Source organism: Poecilia reticulata, unplaced genomic scaffold (assembly GCF_000633615.1).
Source record: "Poecilia reticulata strain Guanapo unplaced genomic scaffold, Guppy_female_1.0+MT scaffold_260, whole genome shotgun sequence".
In the NCBI taxonomy this organism is placed as follows: domain Eukaryota; kingdom Metazoa; phylum Chordata; class Actinopteri; order Cyprinodontiformes; family Poeciliidae; genus Poecilia; species Poecilia reticulata.
The window spans coordinates 191,470-210,243 of NW_007615043.1; the positions used below are offsets into that span (position 1 = coordinate 191,470).

General features: G+C 40.2%; 2 protein-coding genes across 2 annotated transcripts; one reads left to right on the forward strand and one right to left on the reverse strand.

The window, feature by feature from the left end:
- Positions 1–1,412: 1,412 nt before the first annotated feature.
- On the reverse strand, positions 1,413–4,592 carry cldn15la (claudin 15-like a). The gene is made up of 5 exons (XM_008402831.2): positions 4,178–4,592; positions 2,879–3,043; positions 2,157–2,238; positions 1,937–2,050; positions 1,413–1,801 (listed from the first exon to the last, which is right to left on the reverse strand). The coding sequence occupies exons 1-5, from the start codon at positions 4,392–4,394 to the stop codon at positions 1,729–1,731; spliced, it is 651 nt and encodes a 216-aa protein (XP_008401053.1). The 5' UTR covers positions 4,395–4,592; the 3' UTR covers positions 1,413–1,728.
- A 3,434-nt stretch (positions 4,593–8,026) lies between these two features.
- Positions 8,027–16,838, forward strand: crfb16 (cytokine receptor family member B16). The gene is made up of 7 exons (XM_008402833.2): positions 8,027–8,307; positions 9,753–9,879; positions 12,418–12,602; positions 13,079–13,203; positions 13,372–13,519; positions 14,336–14,490; positions 15,431–16,838. Exons 1-7 carry the CDS (start codon positions 8,247–8,249, stop codon positions 15,527–15,529), a joined length of 900 nt encoding a protein of 299 aa, XP_008401055.1. The 5' UTR covers positions 8,027–8,246; the 3' UTR covers positions 15,530–16,838.
- The last annotated feature ends 1,936 nt before the right edge of the window (positions 16,839–18,774 follow it).

An 18,774-nucleotide genomic window follows, 5' to 3' on the forward strand; every position in this document is an offset into this window, starting at 1 on the left:
TTTATTTATAAACAAACTCCTTTATTTATAAACAAACTCCTTTATCCATCTGCCATAATCACCTTCCTGACAGGATTCACACAACTTCGGCTTTAAATGTTTCGTTTTGTGTTTCCTGGTTAAATCAACTACAAATAAAAATAAATGAATGAAAACATGAAACAGTAAAATAACTTCCAGCACTTTAACAAACTCTTGGCTCCAGAAAACAACATTTATGTATTTATTATGAGAATTAAATATTCTGGAGGAAGAAAACCTGGAGAAGCAGCTTTCAGCTTCTATGCTGCACAAATCTGGAAAAAAAGGTCCAGAAAACTGCAAAACAGCCGAAACACTGAGATCCTTTAAATCCAGACTGAGACCAGCTGCTTAGAGTTTGATTAATAACGAACAAAACACTGAACAACATGCTGATGCGTTTTGATGATGGAGCTCATTAAAATGTTTGTTCTGGTTTCTCAGATCCGACTGTCTGATCTTTTCATGACTTTTTAGTTTTTGTGTTTTTATGATGTAAACACTTTGAAGTGCCTTGTTGCTGAAATGTTCTACATATAAACTTGACTGAAATAAAAAGCACAGAATAACCTGAAAAAACAACCTGAAAAAGAATCCAAGCTATCAAACGATAAAAGATTAAAAACTGTTAAAGGAACCATTTTAAAAACCAGAGAAAAGATCAATCAATAAATCAATAAACGATCATCATTCTGTTTTCTGCTGTAGTTAAATAAATTTGAATAAATCTAACAATTTCTCAACAAACCTCGGCTCTGTTTCTGACAGTAAGAGTCTGAGCTGCTCAGACCTTTGACATGTGGAGTTTGTGCAGAAAGTGTTCTGGAGGCTGAGCGCCGGTTCTGATCCGGTCTGCAGAGCTGCTGCACGGCTTTGGAGGGTGATGCTGCGGGGCGCTAATCCACCGAGCGGCATGTCAGCAGGTAGAGGAGCAGGATTACAGCCTGCAGCGCATTAATCATCCAAATTACATCGCAGATTACAGCACGCACGCACACACACACACACACACACACACACACACACACACACACACACACACACACACACACACACACACACACACACACACACACACACACACACACACAGGTGCAAACAGCTGCTAACATTTTATGGTTTTTAGCTTTTTAACATCTATTTGTAATTTTTTTTTCAAATATCTGATTTATTTCCTGGTTTGAAGGAGCAGCTTTTTGGTTTTAAGTCTTGATCGTCTCAGAAAAGCTTCATTTCTGAGATGAAACGGGCCACTGGTCTAAAACCAGCTCCTTTTAGGGAACGTTTGATGGTCAGATGAGAAAAAAACTGAGTTCTTTGGTGACAAAATGAATGTTTGGAGAAAAATCATCATGAATTTAACTCCAGAGTCTCTGAAGAAATCAAGCAGCTTAAATGTTTTGGTAACAAACTTTATTCAGATAAAAACAAATGTGAAACAGTTTTGTTAAAATCATCAACAATCAGATATTTTCTTCACTTTTAATAAAACCAACATTGAAGATTTAAAATAATTCAAACAAAAGACAGAAAACGGCAACATCATCAGCGTAGAAGGAGACTGTCAGACGTCAAAGATTCATCCTGAACCCAAAAACAAACGTTGATGGAGAAAAACTTCCAGTTATTTTGGTTTTTATGTCACAGCTTGAAACTGAGCAGAACCTTCTAGAAACGAAAGGAAACAGTCCAGATAGAAACGTGTGATTAGACGTAAGCTTTGGGGGATTCTGTGTCGGTCCGGGCCGTAGCCGTGTAAACCTTCTTCGCCGGGTAACTTCTGCAAAACAAAACGGGCAGAGTCAGAGCAGAGCGCAGCATTCAGAGCGGTTTGTAAATTATTTAAATTAGCTGCATCATCATGACGTAAATATGATCCGAGAAAATGAAACGGCTCAGAAGGGCCTTCATTTACCCTTTCTTTCCAGCAGGTGACACTCTCTTGAAGGCGCTGCAGAGGAGACTTCCACCCAGGACGCAGAGGGAGCCTCCGGCCCAACCCAGGAAGAGGCCGGTACCGAGCTCGAACCTGCAGGAGCAGAGGCAGAGGTCAGTCCAGCTCAGGTCCAGTTCAGAACCAGTTCAGAACCAGTTCAGACCCGGTCCAGTTGCTGTGTGACCTGGAGGAAACTCACTTTCCTCCTCCATACAGCGGGTTGTAGAACTCCTGAACCACCTGGTATCCGTACCAGGAACAGGCGATGATGCAGCACAGTCCTGCAGCACAAACACGTCGGTTTACAGTAAATATCTGGATCATTTTTTATTCATCGCATCGTTTTAAAGCTGATATTCTCAGTTTGGATGTTTCATGTTTTGCCTTTTTGCTGCGTTGATGAACTAAAGACGTTTTTCTCGTTCATCTTTAGGTCCAATTGCAGCTTTAATCTCCCTCATGATTTCAATTTAAATAATCACTTAATGTTTGCCAAACTAAAGTTGGTACAAACATTGAAATTATGGTCAAATATAATCAAATTTAATTGAATTTGGAAAAATTCTTCATGCAGCTAAAGAAAGGAGAACTTCATCCGTTTTACTGCAGCTGAACTTCAAAAATGGGATGAATGAGCGTGTGTGTGTGTGCATGCGTGTGGATGTGTGTGTGCGTGTGTGTGCATGTGTGTGTGTGTGGGTGCGCGTGTGTGTGAGGGTGTGCGTGTGTGTGTGCATGTGTGTTCTTGTTTTTCCCCCTGCGTGGGGTCTTCGACCTGACTCCATACATACACATGGGGACCCGTTTACCTGTGGGGACCACAGGGAATTTGAGGTCCTCACCGGCACAACCCCATTTTGCAGTGTGTGTGTGCATGCGTGTGTGTGTGTGTGTGTGGTGTGTGTGTGTGTTTGTGCTTACCTCCCAGGATGCACATGATTCCTCCGGCGGCGGCCATCTTCGCCTTGGACTCCATGGTGGTCGATCCGATCTTGATACATTTGAGTCCGAGCAGAGAGACGATCATGCAGCCGAGGCCGAGCAGCAGAGAGATGATCATCAGAGCACGACACGCCTGGACGTAAACTGCAGAAACACACACACACACGCACTCAAATTTAATCTATAAAAAGTGAAAGTGAGTGAGTCTTTAGATTCATTTTGTCTAAATAAAAGAAATATCTTTAATTCTGTGTGAATTTGACTTTAACTCTGTTTTTCTTTGAAGTAAAGCAGGAGGAACTTTACAGTTGCAGCAGTAAATTACTGCAGCAGCTGTAATAAATTATCTGCTGATCATAAAAACCACCGCGCCTTTTTATGACTGGCTAAGAGTTTCAGGAGAGAAATGTTGACGTTTGGTTTCCAACAGCCTTCATGTCGTTTCAAAGCGTTTCTGAAAGACTACATAATCAGGTGAATTTATGTAAGTTCCCCAAAACTGTAAGAGCTTTAAGCTAAATGTGGAAACAGGAGCCAAGATCGTCATTTAATGTCTTCTGATAAAAACTCTGAATAACTTTATGAATTAATGACGGTTTAAATGTTTAGCACATTTAATATGTTTTACAATCTAAGTCCTTTAAAAATTTTCTTAAATATTCAGGTTGTTTTTTCTTCACTTCTATTTTTCTTCCATTTTACAACCAGCAGGAAAAGACGTTCAAAATGGCGTCCAAAATAAAACCGATCCCGTCATTCTCCAAGACCAGGATGGAAAGAACAAATAAAAGCATATTTTAATATTTTATTTAAAAGTATAACTTTTGTTGAGATAATTTGGAATTTTAGTTGAAACAAAATGACAAACCAGTCTCTAATCTTTCGGTTTTGGGCGGGAAGCTTCAGTCTCTGAATCCCCAACCTTTGGACCATCAACCTGTTGCCTCTTTGTTCAAACTGACCTAATTCCTGTTAAGCTTTTAAAGAAACCCTGTCAACTCACCATTTATTCAGGAATCAAAATCCACCAATCAAAATTCACCAACAAACTCAACAGATTTTAAATTTGAGGACAAATTTACTTTAGCAATGAAGCTAATTACCTCATTTCAGCTCATTAACCTACAGCAAACAAATAACTGGCCATAAAACCACCTAATATGGTAGAAATCTGATACAAATGTCTAATTTTATGTGTTTTTTTAATGTTTTTCACTGAGAGACTTTAAAACTTGTGTCTACAGTAAACGGTTAGCTACTTCCAGGTGCTGATCTTACCTGGGAGGGCCAGCATGGACTCAAAGTCGCGGCAGTTGGCGATGCCGGCGCTGTTCTCGGTGCAGGCGTGCCACAGGTTCTCAAACTCCCTCTGCGAGACGATGACGCTGCCGGACACCGATGAGATCTTCCAGTAGTCGTTAGCCAGCGCCGCGCCGTTGACCAGGAAGCCAACTATGCACATGACGTACCCCACTGCCTCCAATGCCGTCGACATGGTCGCACCGTTTCTGGAAAACCTCTCAAAATGAAGAAAAGAAGAAGAAATCCAAATTCTAAAGATGATCTCGGACTGAAGGAGCCTCTGTTGGAAGCCTGAAGGCAGAAAGTCAGAGCAGCGGGTCCTGAGAGGTGAAACCTTTGGTGGTGAAGTCAGAGCGTGACTGGTGCCTCTCCTTCTGCTAATCTGAAGTCTGAGGCTTTATCAGCAGGACTTTGGTCTCTGCAGGGGCCATAAACCACCGGGCCACTCCCGGCAGTTCCCCTTCATCTCTAATATGGCCACAGTAATGATGATGACGATGATGATGATGATGACAATGATGATGATGATGATGATAATGATGATGATGATGATGATGAGTCTTCGGCCACTCCTCTGATACTTCGGTAGAGGCTGGAGGTCATGGTGAACCAAACAAACAGGTTTTCACCCTAAAACATTTTAAAACAGCCAAATAGGAGGAATCAGCTGTGTTGCCATGGCAGCCAGCGCTATGGAGACACACACTTCCTGTCACAGACAGACTGGACAAACATTTCAGGGTCTCTGGTTCCCAGTAAAACGTCAGAAAGCATCAGAAATATTTCTGAAACATGTTCAATGTTTCTATGAGTTCATCATCATCATCATAAAAAGTGAAACCAGAAACAACCAAGCAGAGCAAGATGGCGGCAAGGCGTCTTCTTCACCTGGTGACCGCCATTAATGATGTCATTAGTGATGTCATTATTGATGTCACAGTCTGACTTTTTCTGTAAATCACATTTCCTCTAAAGACAAACCAGAAACAAAAACTAAAACCTAAAAATCATCCATCCATCCATTTATTTTTCAAAATGAGAAACTTTCTTATATTATTATTATAATAATATAATAATATTGATATTTATCTTCAGGATGTTTTCTCTCTAACTGTGTTTAGTGAAGAAGTAAAAATGTGGAACTTTGTTTTTATCATGATTGACCTTTAGAGGTTCAGCTGAGGAAAGAAGAAGTGATGTGTTGTCATGGAAACGGTGATGTTGATCCGCTTCTCCTGATCCAGAACAGAACTGTAAACATGACGCTGATGATGTCATCATAAAACCTCAAAACTAACTAAATAAATCGTCTGCAGTTGGATAAATGCAGCAGAGCGGGCCGGGTTTGGTTCTGGTTCTGGGTTTGGTACTGGGTCTGGGTTTGGTTCTGGGACTGGGTTTGGTTCTGGGTCTGGTTCTTTGTTCTCCAGCGGTTCTGGTCTCGGTGAAACTCAGCAGTCTTTATGGGTTTACTGGTTTTATGGCCGGTTAATGTTTGCTCACCGTCAGAGTCCAAAGTCTGACACGTTCTGATCCGACTGCTGAAGAAGCTGAGCGGTCCGACTGAAACCGGGCCAGAATCGAACTGATTCTGACCCATTTGCATCAACAGCCTCACAGGTTTTATTGAATCTGCCTCCAGTTCTGGTTCTTCTTGACCTCTGGTTCAGGTGGTTCTGGTCGGTTTCGCCTCTCCTAACCGGGCCTGGCACCAGAGCTGCTGGAAACCAGAGCAGGTCAGCAGGTCAACATGTTCAGCAGGCTGACGAACTGACCCTTGACCTTTGTGTCACGCAGCTCCATTGGAAAGCAGAGGAGCTTTATTTCCTGTTTCCATTTTATATTTAATAACAGAAATAATGATGTCATCGTGTTTTAGCTGGTGAAGCGAACTGATTGGCTCAGAGCGCTGCAGGAGGGAAACCTGGATTAATTTAAATTAATCCTTAGTCTGAATTCATCTGGATAATCTGAAGCTTTTCATGTATTTTCTTCATCTTTTCAGGACTGAAGAATGAAGAGATGCTGATACAGGAAAGAGTAAAAACTGAAAAAGCCTCCAATTTAACAGATGAACAAAGATTTTTAACTTTAACTGAACTTTAATTATAGTTAAAGTTCAGTTAAAACTTTAACTGATTTCCGCTCAGTCCAAGTCAAGTTCCCGTCTTTCAGAAACGAGTCGGTTTCAGAGAAACAGAAGTTCAGCGAAACAAACCTGAGAAAAACCAAAAGGTTAAAGAAAACCTGCAGCACTGGATGAAAGAGACAGAGATGTTCTATTCTGACAGAGGATCACTATGTGACCTATTACCTGATGAGTCCAAACCAGACTGTCCAGAATGACACTGATCATGTTTAGAGACAATAAAATAAATGATGTGAGAAAGAGAATATAAACAGTAACCATAGAAACGTCCTAAGAAAAGGATCAACTAGAATATAAAGAATGAAACAATGAGGAAGAACTGGAGCATGAACAATAAAATAAACACAAAAATGAAACCAAAACAAGCAACAGCCTGATCATCTCTAGATTTAAATAAAACATGTTTGTTTCTGTAAACCATCTGGATCTGTCTGGCCTCCAGATTTATTCTGATTATTCAGATTTATTCAGATTATTCTGTTCTCAGAACCAGAAGTTACTGCAGATGATCAGAACCACAGGAGATAAACGACCAGATGGAGACATTTATACATTAATTTAACATATTTATGATAAAAAAAGTGAATATTCTCTGATGTCAAATTAAATAAAACAAATTTCTCTGATTAAAAGCTTCCATAGTTTGGTGTAAAAATGAAAGATTTATTTCAAACAAGACAAAAAAACTTAATACATAAAACAAGTCGGTTCAGATTTTAAACATGTTTAATGTTCATCTTAAAAAACAAAACCTCTTTGTTTTGTTTTACTTGCATGTGACTTTTAGAGACGTATGCAGAGAAGAAGAAAATTTTAAATAAAAACGTGAAAAATATTCTCTGACATTATAAAGTCAGAAATTTGGGTCAAAAATGTGACAAATTCTGTAAAATTGAAGAGAAAATTAGAGAAATAAAGACATGAGAAATGTTTGGTTCCTTTAAATCAGAACTGAAAACATGAATGTTTTAGTTTATCAGTTTGTTTCAAATTTACGTTCAGTTTCCTTTTTATCTCCCTGAGTTACGTCGAGTTTCCTGGTTCATCCTGCCGAGATCGTTAATGAGTGAATATCTCATCATCTCATTTGTTCTCTTGATAATAAATCCATTCAGGTCTCAGCAGCTTCTCTGTGATCAGACGTGTTGATGGAATAATTCCCTCCCAGTAAAACCATCATGTTGACTTTACTGGTTCATCTCATCAGAGCAGAAACCGGTGAGTCACCGAGCGGCTCCACGTGTCGGGAAACAAAAACAGGGAGGAAAGCGTCACGTAGACATGCTGAGCCCGGAGCTCACTGCTGCAGGAGGGGTCAGAGGTCACTGCTGCAGGAGAGGTCAGAGGTCACTGCTGCAGGAGGGGTCAGACGTCACTGCTGCAGGAGAACAACAAAAATACAGGGGAAAAAAACAACTTTATCTGTTAAAGCTGCAGGAAACATCAGCAGTCAGAGCAGCAGAACAGAACCAGACCTGAAATATGTTATTTTCTTTCAGTGAGGTGAGAGCGGCAGCAGCAGCTGCCGCAGCTGCTGCAGCTGCTGCATTTCTTCTCCGCCTCCCTCTGATGAGTCCATGTGTCTCCATGTGAACCGGAGCTGACAGGTGAAGCCCTGAAGGCTTTCCCAGCCGGTCGGACCAGATCTCCGTCTTTAAATCTTTCCACAGCTTCTGGGCGCGTCGCATTTCCTCAGCGGATCACCAGCAGATCACAGCGGATCACCAGCAGATCACAGTGGATCCGTGCTGACTCCTCTGCCTCTCCCAGGCTGGACCCGAGCAGACGATGGGTTAGAGCGACGCTCCGCAGGACATCCAGACACGTTTCCTCCCGCAGGATCAGAAACTGTCTGGTTTCTCCGCTCTGTGGGACTCCGTCCCGCGGTTTGCTGCCATGGCGATGAGGAGGAGCAGGAAGCTGCTCGTGATGGTCGTCCTGCTGGAGTTCACCAACGGTGAGCAGAAACCAGGCAGAAACGTCTGAACTTTTCCTCCAGCAGCGACGCTGCAGGCAGAACAACCAGCAGAGACGATTCGTCCAGAACAAACTAAAGTTCAAACTCAAGAACCTCATGAATTATTGCTGCTGCAGTTTTTCATAGCCTTGATAACAAACAATAATCTGCACAGAAGCTTAGATATTATCAGGACTTTCTATTGTTTAGGTCCATCCATCCATTTTCTAACACCCTCAGGAGGAGCTGCTGCCTCTCCAGGCAACATTCAGGGCGAGAGACGGGTCACCAGGTCACCTGGTCACCTGGACGGGTCACCTGGTCACCTGGTCACCTGGACGGGTCACCTGGTCACCTGGACGGGTCACCTGGTCACCTGGTCACCTGGTAACCTGGACGGGTCACCTGGTCACCTGGTCACCTGGACGGGTCACCTGGTCACCAGGTCACCTGGTCACCTGGACGGGTCACCTGTCTTTTTCAGCTATTATTTAGATGTTACTGTGATTTTATGTAACTTAGATATTTACTGTGCTGTAAACATGAAACCATAACTGGAGCTGAGGGAGAGCAGAACGACGTCGACGTGTTTTTACTGAAGTAAAATTAAAAAATAAATCTACTAACAGATCAGTTCAACTTTAAAATGTCTTCAGACAAATTATGATATTTTAAGACTAAATAAAAAAATAATAATTATAACTTAATGTAATATTGAGTTAAATTTAATTTCACTTAACCTCGGGATCATTAGAATAACAAAGCTGGTCTATAAAACAAGAGGTCTCACTTGAACAAACTCTAGCATAGAAAACTGCTGGTAAAAGTTTTTTTTCTCACAAAGTAACTAGTTACTGGTCGCTCTGGTTCTGGTCGGGTTGTTCGGGTTCTACTGGAATAAATCAGAATCATGTGAACTGAATTCAGACCAAACTGGATTCTGTGAACATTAAATCCAGACAATTATCCAGAAATATCAGCTGATCGGTTCGATTTACTGAGAAACATTTTACAGTTTTTCATTCAACTGTTCAGCAGAAATAAATGTTTTATTATAAGTGATAAATATTTAAATTTTTAAATAAAAAGAACAACAGCTCACCCACATATAATCATTAATACATATTTTAACTGATTAATGCTCAGCCTGCAGGTTTGGCCCAGATCTGTGTTTTTATTTAAATATTTACTCTGATGAGGAAAAAGGAAAATGTAGAAAACAGATTTTATAACATTTAATATGAAGATTTTCAAATAAAAAACTGAAATCGCAGAAAGATGAGAATAAATTAAATGTTTAGTTTTGTTAGGATTTTAAATCTGAAGGTTCAGAACCACTAAAGTTTCCACATTTCCAGATGTTTGATTTATTAAATTTCCCTTTAGGATCAATAAAGTATTTTTGAATTTGACTTTGACTGATGATGTCCCTCATGTCCCTGCAGGCGTCTGGACGCTGCCGGCTCCTGGGACCGTCTCCATGGACTCGGTCAACATGAGACACGTCCTGCGCTGGACGCAGCCCAGAGCATCATGCAACTCCACCGTGCTTTACTCGGTTCAGTACCAGGGGTGAGTAAAACAGAGAGAAACGCAGGAGGCTGAGAGGTCTGCATTAAACACTGTTGATGAATCATGTTGATATTAATGATGAATCATGTTTATATTAATGAGTCATGTTTATATTAATGATGAATCATGTTTATATTAATTCAGCTGATTGTGAATCATCATCCAGTAATGATTCACATGCAGATGAAAAGTGTTTTGGTGAAAATTCAACAGGATCTAAAGGTTTAGTTTTTGGAAACTGAATCAATTTGCAATAAATTATTGGCTCATTTCATGTTACTTTTCTAAGAGTAGCAACGCTTCATTGTAATATAACTCAAGTAAAAGTAAAAAGTATGTTTTGGTAAAACTACTAGATGTAACCAGTTCCAGCCCCGTCCCTCCGCTGGAGCCTCGTCCTCCTGGAATTAAGACCAGAGGGACTAAACTCTGAAAACGTTCTGAAGGTGAAACGTTTCCACATCATAACTGTTTCCTTTACAAAACTAAACAAAATGTTGCTAATAAGAAACTTTAAATCAAATAAGTTTGTCAATGTGATAAGTTATTTAAAAATATGCATCTCACTTCCTGTCGTCTTCTTCATCATTTCCTCCAGTAGTAACATCTGGCAGTTGATCATCATGTGATGCAAAAAAAATAAAAAAAATAATTAAAAATAATGCAGTTTGTGAAACACATTAACTGTAGTGAATGGAAACACAGCAGGTGTCTGATTTCAGTTTTCTCATTCATCACTCTGGGTCGTTCCTGCTTCCACATGATCGGTTTCTTTCTCAAACTGATTTTTGTTCTGAGCGTCTCCATCGTCTGACAGCAGATCAGATTTCAGGCCAGTTAATCTGAAACATTCTGGAGCCGTGTGTCACGCTGCTGCACATCAGAAGCTTCATTAAATTGTTCTGACGGTTCTTCTGAAGCCCAGCAGCATTCCTCCGTTCACAAAGGCTCAGGCGGCAGCTTTCATTCTCATCAGAACAAAAGAACCTATGAACCAGTTTTATAGGTTCATATTTAAACGCATAAAACTGTTTCGGGCTTTTATTAGCTGAAACTCAGTATTTCTTAATCTCATCTGTACCTGAATGCATCCTGAGAATAATAAAACTTTAAAATAAAAAAATCAGTGACACGTTTAACAGTAACATTATTTGACACCAAACCAGTCAGGAGAAACATCCGGAGGGCAAAGAGCATAAAGTCGGACTGGTTTCTGACGTCTTCTCCAGAAACTCATTTTCTCCTGATTTGTTTTCATAGTCGCTCGTTTTACTCAGAGCCAGTCATGCAGCATTCCCAGGAAACCATTCAGACGTTCACCTCCATCCCAGAGTAATCATGTTCTCATCAACCTGAGCCTAAACAAAGTTTACCAAAGTCGAACCGAGACGCTTCTGGAACAAACCTGACAAATAAACTTCTTAATAACATCAGAGGCCAACATGAATCTCATGGTTTGGCTTTTTTCTTCCACCAACTTCCAACCTTCATCACTAACATTGAATCTTTGCTCTTCTCTGTTTTTATTTTTATCAGGTTTGAATCATGACCTGATACTTGGGACTGATGCCCAGTCAGTGATTTAGTGCAATGAGCATAATAATAATAATAATAATAATAATAATAATAATAATAATAATAATAATAATAATAATAATAATAATAATAATAATAATTCATGTCCCTAACAGTGATTCTGTGAGCCGCCTGGTTTTACAGATCAGGCCTACAAAACCTTCAGACACATAAAGTCAGTTACAAAGTCGGCCTTCTGTCACCTGAAGAACATTTCCAAGATTAGAGGACTGATCGCAGCAAAACAGAGAAATTCATCCGTTCATCCCCAGAACCAAACATGGAGAAGCTGCATTCAGCTTCTAAGCACCACAATTCTGGAACAAACTTCTAGAAAACTGCAAAATAGCCGAAACACAGAGTTCCTTTGAATCAAGACTAAAACCTTCCTGTTAGATTTGCTTTGGATTGATCAGAACTGGATCATTTATCAATATTTTTGATGTGCATTAATGATTTTCATGATGGAATTTTACAAAATGCGATGTTTGTTTCTTGTTTGATAATTATTACATCTTATGTTTTTATAGTGTAAAGCACTGTAAAACATAAATTCACACAAGCTGCAGAGACAACATGATGTTTCTGAGCCCCAGCAGCCTGAGTCTGTTTATGTTTTAGTGTTACTTCATATTCCAGCAAACCGACCCGACCTGATAGACGAGCAGGTGAGTCACAGCAAACAGAAAGTCAGAGTGATCAGCACCTGGCAGCCATTAGCATGTCTGACTGACAGCTGCGGCGTCCTGCAGGGGAATGCAGAGCAACGGCTGCAGAGCTACGGCTGCAGAGCATCGCTGCTCCTGAACCTGAGGTCAAAACCAACAAAAACATTCCTGACAATCAGAGCAGAAAGATCAGAGAGGACTACTGAGCATCTTCTCTCAGAATCAAACCCAGCTGGTGGAAAACTTCAGACTGCAACCAGGACGTCACAGAGTTTCCACCTGTTTCTGTTTCCAGGGAGTTTGAGCTCCTGATCAAGAACGGCAGCTGGATAAACGCTCCCGAGTGCCAGAGGATCCCCCTCACCAGCTGCGACCTGACCTTTGACCTGGGATCTGACTCCAACTACAGCCTGCGGGTCAGGGCGCAGTGTGGCTCCAAGATGTCCGCCTGGGCCAAATTTCTGTTCAACAGGAACAACAGTAAGAGTCTCAACCGATTCATTAAACCCAAACAAACAAGTCCAGACTCTCCATGAGGCCGAAGCTCCTCTGGTCCGTTGAGCTCAGAGAAACTAAAGTTCACAAACTGAGAAAATGATTTTTCATGAGTGGAAAACATTAGAATGAAATGACCAAAAACTCATCAAACCTCAGATTTCAGTTAGTAGGTTAAAGGTTAAAGGTCATGTCAGGACAACAGGAAAAAGACTGAAAACCTGTGACTTATTTTAGAAGCTGAAAGCACAGCGGAGGAGGGGTGATGATGTGGGCTTGCTTTGCAGCCACAGAACCTTTAGATGAAGTTTTGGTCCAAACTGGACCATCGACAGCAGCAGAGTGTCTGAAACACAACACAAACAAGGAGTGGCAGTGGCCTAGTCAAAGTCCTGGTTGAGCTTTTCTCTGTAGGTCAAAGGTCGTATGTCCAGGAAGTGATCATGTGCGTCTCTCTGCAGTCACGCCTCCAGTTCCTGAGCTCAGGGTGACGGCAGCAGGCGACGTTCTGCTGGTGTCCGTCAGGAAGTTTCCTCTCACCGCCGTTACCATGGTGACGATATGGAGGAAAGACAAAGAGCAGCAGGTTTGTTTTCCTCTTCGTCTCGTTTATATTTTCATTTCTCCTCCTCCTCAGTTCGTTTCTGGTCTCTGGAAGCTGCAGTTTGATCTTCTTAGACTTTGGAAGTTCAGCCTGTAGCTGTTTTCAGTCAGCATGAACTGACCTGATGCGTTTCTGTGTCTGTGTCTCCAGACTGAGGATTACTCCATACCAGCAGACCAGGAGGTGCTGCAGGTCGCCGCCCTGCAGGAGGCAGCGGTGTACTGCGTCAAGGCGAAGGTTGTCCTGAATCTGGGCGTGCAGAGCGGGTTCACCGACAGCCACTGTGTTTCCGTCACAGGTGAGGAAAACTTTTCAGACTCACTTCTTCAGTTTGACTCCAGAAAAATAAAACCAGTTTAATCAGCAGCTGTAAGAATGGAGATGTTTTGGTTTTAAAAGTCTTTATATCCAAAGAATATCTTCAGTAGTGACAGATTTATTGATGGTTTCTACAGTAAGGATGTTTTTTTCACACCTGGTCGTTCTGTGGAGTCGGTTTTATTGGACCAAAGCTAAAACTTTCCTTCCAGCTGCTGTGGTTCTTTTTCTCTCTGCTTTGAGTCAAACCAGCCAAACATGTAAGCAACCTGTTCCCCTCCTCACCTGTGGGGGCGCTGCACCAAGAACCACTGAATGAAACAACATGGAAAACTCTGAAATGATGCCGAGACCAACTTCCTTCTTCACAAAAACTAAAACGGAGGCGTCAGATTTTAGTGTTTGGAGGATTTCTCTTTAGTCTTTGGTAAAACAACACAGGACATTTCTCCTGCTAGCGCAAGGCTAGCACCTTTGTTTTGGTTGTATTTACCCAGAATGCCGTGCGCTGTAGTCTACTTTTTGAGCGGTCTCAGGTCCGCTTGGCGTTCACATTCAATCCAAACTAAAATTCACTTCAACCGAACCCAGACTGAGGTTTGGACCAGAGTTGGATTAGCATCTGAACCGGGCTGAACCGGGCTGAACTGGGCTGAACCGGGCTGAACCGGACTGAACTGGGCTGAACCGGGCTGAACTGGGCTGATGTGAATTCATCCTTAGTCTCGAATCTCATTAGAAAACGGATGAGTTCCCACTTGGTTGGTGCTTTAATCAGAGCCTGGCTCTCCTGCAGGTCCCGGCGCTCCGGCGTGGAAGCAGGCCGCCGCGGTGACGGTGACGGTCGTCGTCATGTTGGGCCTCCTGATCGGTTTGTTCTGGTCGCTCGTCCACTGTCGCCCCGACTCCTGTCAGAAGTATTTCCAGAAAGAGCCGCTGCCGTCGTTTCTGGTGGGTCTTCAACACTTCGTACTGTAGATTTCGGTTTTTACGGTTTTTGTTCACTAGACAAAGTCAGGCTCAGTGGAAGGTTTTCACAGAAATATTTCTGGGAGCAAAATGTGAGGAAACCTGGAGGAGAAAAACAGGTTAACATTTTTTTAAGACTCATTTTCTAAGACTGACAACATTTTCTTTTTCTTTATTTCTAAGTTTAAAAACCTATTGACATATTGTTAAGTTTTGGGGAATTTTCTCCTTGAGGAACTTTTTATTCTAAAGAGGAGAAAATATAAACAATTGTAAACTGCAAAATAAAAAAAAATGTAATAAAAAAATTTGTGCTGGGGCATTTATCTGAAGAAAAAAAAACTTTTTTGTGCCTTTCAGGATTTAAGCAAAAACAAAATCACTAAAAGACTCGACCAAAAAAGAGACTTAAAAGAAAGTTTTTCTTTTTTGGTGAAAAATGCCTGACAGAAAAACACAACAGATGTTTTTCAGTTTTGAACATTAAATTTCTTCTTTGCTCCCTTTCAGCAAGAAAATCCATGACAATCTCTAAACTTTTTAAATTTATTTATTTTAATGTTGAGACAGAAAATTTGGTCAGAAAATGGACGTCCATATGACGAGTTTATATATTTTATCCTGTTTATCTCTGAATGAATCCATTTCCCATTTAAATTCAGATTTTCCACTGATGCTCTTCCTTTGCTCAGACATTTTTAGTTTTCTCTGTAATGATGTTAGAGAAAAATGATGACTTGATCCAGAAACGGTGGATTTGCTGCCATCGGTTTGGCTTGATGGGCGGAGCTACTGCTGCTAGTGTTCGGTGTTAACTGCTTGGTGAAACTAGTGTGGAAATAAAGCAAACTGCAGAAAGCAGGAGCTCAGCGTTTGCATTTAGATCTGTATTTATCAACCCGGTTGTTTTATCTGTGAGCAGATTGGAAACGTCACCGTCTGGATTGCGATTCCCCAGCAGAGGGAGGAGCTTTGTGCCGTCACCGTCAGCGCCCCCCTGCTGAGAGGCGGAGCAACGTGACCCCGGCTCAGCGCCGCTCCACCTGCACGTCTAAACAAGCCGTCAGGGCCGCGCTGTGATCGCCATGGAAACGGCCGTCACCGTCACCGGGGCGACCGGGGGTTTCCCGAAGGAGGCCGACCTCGAGGTTCTGCTGCCTTCAGGTTTAAAACGAGGCTGGGGGAGGAGGTCAAAGGTCACAGCGTGTTTGTGCTGTACAGACAGTAAAGGAATATTTCTATAAACTGTTCTTTCTCAGAAGATTTAATCACAGCCATGAAGGCTCTAAAAATACCAGAAAAAGAAAAATATAAAGGTTCCTGTTATATTTATAAGTAAAAAGTAAAACCTAAACTTTACCCACCTGATAAAAAACGAGGATTTGGTGAGTTACAGGTTTTTATTTCTTTATTTTCCACCGTAGCAGATTTATTTTGACCCAGTTTATTGAGGATTTGTGTCAACTTAAAGGTGGTTTTATATTATTATATTATATATTATCTCTGAGGGTCTCATGGTTTCCATCATATGAACACTTTACCAGGTTTGGGTTCAAACTCAGAGATCGTTTGAAAAAGACAAACGTTTTTATGAAGGAGAATATAAACTGTTTTATTGTCTCATTGCTTTTTGTTTCATTCAACATTCAGCAGTACTGCGTCTCTTTATTTCAAAGATTATTCTTTTATATTATAAAACTGGCTCTTTTTTTGTCATGAAAAGGTTTAAAGAATATACATAAATCATCTTCAGGGTTTTGTTCCCTGCTGCTGCCAGTTACCATGGCAACAGCTACGGTTTCCTCGACACAGGAAGTGATTTAACACGCCGTTGCCATGACGGTTCATGGAGTTTTTTTAATCTTTATTTCAGTTGATGTCATTTTTTATAAAATCTTTTGTTGTACCAACTTCCTGTCCAGACTAAAAAATATTTGCTGGTTCCTTTGATCAACAGTTCAGTCTGAAACATTTTTCTGCATTGTTATTCTGAGGGTGTGAAAGATTTTTCACCAGTAATGATTCTGAAAATATCACAAATGCATGTTTTTCATCCCGATCTGATTAAAGAAACGTAGAAATAAAAATCATGTTTAATGTTGGAAATGCTGCTCTGTGAAAACTAAAATAATTTGTTAAATAACGTTTATCTTGAAGCTGATTTCTGGCGTTTTTCTGGACTGAATTTAAATGTTTTGATTTGATTTTCCTATAGCAGAATTTTTCCTTCTCCCGTTTTTTTTAATGTTGTAAGTATAACTGTGTCCATATTAACTCAAGAACACTGTATATGTCAGTTAATAAATGAAGAATTTAAATAAACTGCATGAATGAAAGATGTTTGTTTTTTTGTATTTTCCTAATTTGTTTTGTGATCAACTCCATGAGGACAGAAGGACTCTTTACCATCACCCTAATCTCTGATTCAAGGTAGAGGAAACGTGTGAAAAGTTACTTTACTAAAACCTAAATCTGCCGGGGGTATGAATACTTTTGGGCTTGACTGTACAGAGACAGACTTCCGGAGGAAGTACAAGTGCCGGGCAGGAAACACCGCCCCCTGGTGGATAATAAGAGGCATTACAATTTATTTACGTCAAAGTAAAATATTAAATGTTCATTTTATCAAATAATTGATGATCATCAAGTTTTTCTGTTAAACATGCACGGAATAGTTTACAAAATAAATGTTTTTAAACGTTGTTGGATAATTAAAAAATTGAGAATTAATGGGGATCAAAACTTTATTAGAAACTTTTAAATATTCTGATAATTAAAGATGTAAATTCAACGTATCATGCAGCTGTTAGTTTAACTTTATAAATATTGAAGTTGAAAACATTGCATTAGAAATACTTTGAGCACTTCTCAACGCTAAGGATACATGAAACGATAAGATTTTAGTTTCTAAACTTATTTAGTGTTTTACTGGATTTACGTCATGTAAATGCAGATCAATGACTGAAGGTGTGCTGCCCCCTAGTGGACACAGGGGCAACTAACTAGATCATAATCCAGTGTTGTAAATGAAAGCTGAGCTGAAATGCACGGTTTGTTATTGGAGTTTATTATAAGTAAACATCAGAATTTCCTCTGCAATTTTAATTACTTGTATCTCAGAAAATTAAAATATGAACAAAGTTAATTTATCTCAGTAATTTGACACAAATTGAGAAACTCGTGTTTGAAAACAACCTTTTGTCAGCAGTAATATTACAATTTTCTGAAAAATAGCTTCCATTTAATCAAATAGTTCAAAATACACAACTCTGTCTATACAGAAATTCAATGTCATTTTTGAAGTACTATATCCTAACATGGTTATGTGTTTAAGTAAGACCATCTTTACGCAGCTAAAGGAAAAGTCGATTCGATTATCTCAATTAAATTCAGTTTATTCACAAAAATGCCTGTTCACAACCACATAGCTTCAAGAATTTTACAAAACAGTAAAATCAATCCAATTATTTGCTGTATAATTGGATCCAATGGATAATTATCCACTTTCCATCCGTTTGCTGCCATGACATGACTTTCACACAAACCCTAAAAATCCGTATTGTGGAACCTCGCAAAAAAAAAAAGAAAAAAGAAAATAAAGCAACGAGAAGATCTCTATGTGTGAAAAAGGACAGATTTTTCTTACAACTAAACAAAATAGGAAAAAAATCTATAAAGTATTTGACAGATGCTGACCCAAAGTGAAAAGCAGAAAAACAGAATCACTAACAGCCCAAAGACACACAGCAGGCGCCCGTCTGCTCAAAGTTCACAGATTCACCAATTTACAGTGGAACATAACATAACTCCAAAATATTTGAAGAAAATCTAAAATATCTGTTAAGACATGCACTTTAGGAAGCCGAAATATTTTTGCTGCAATTCTCCTTGAAACACTTGATACACGATTGGCTGATATTTTCAAAGCAGCCAATCCAGGAGCACCGTTCATTTATCTTGGCACTGATTGGCTGAACCCAGAAGAACGGCAAACAGTGGATAGTGCTAAGACGGTTTCAATGGGACTAATAATGCAGATTAAGGCGTATTTGGTGTTTGAACTGCTAAAATAGGGTTATAATAGGGTAAGAGTTTTTGGGGTGGGGTCTTAGATATTCACAGATTTTAGCTATTTGTTAGCAGCCTTGGTCCTGAACCCCATACTGGTGGGAACATCTTTAAAATGACAAAGTAAAACAACTTGTTTTGATTTCCAGGAAAATCCACAAAATACAATACAATCATTATCAAAGCTATTCAAAGAAG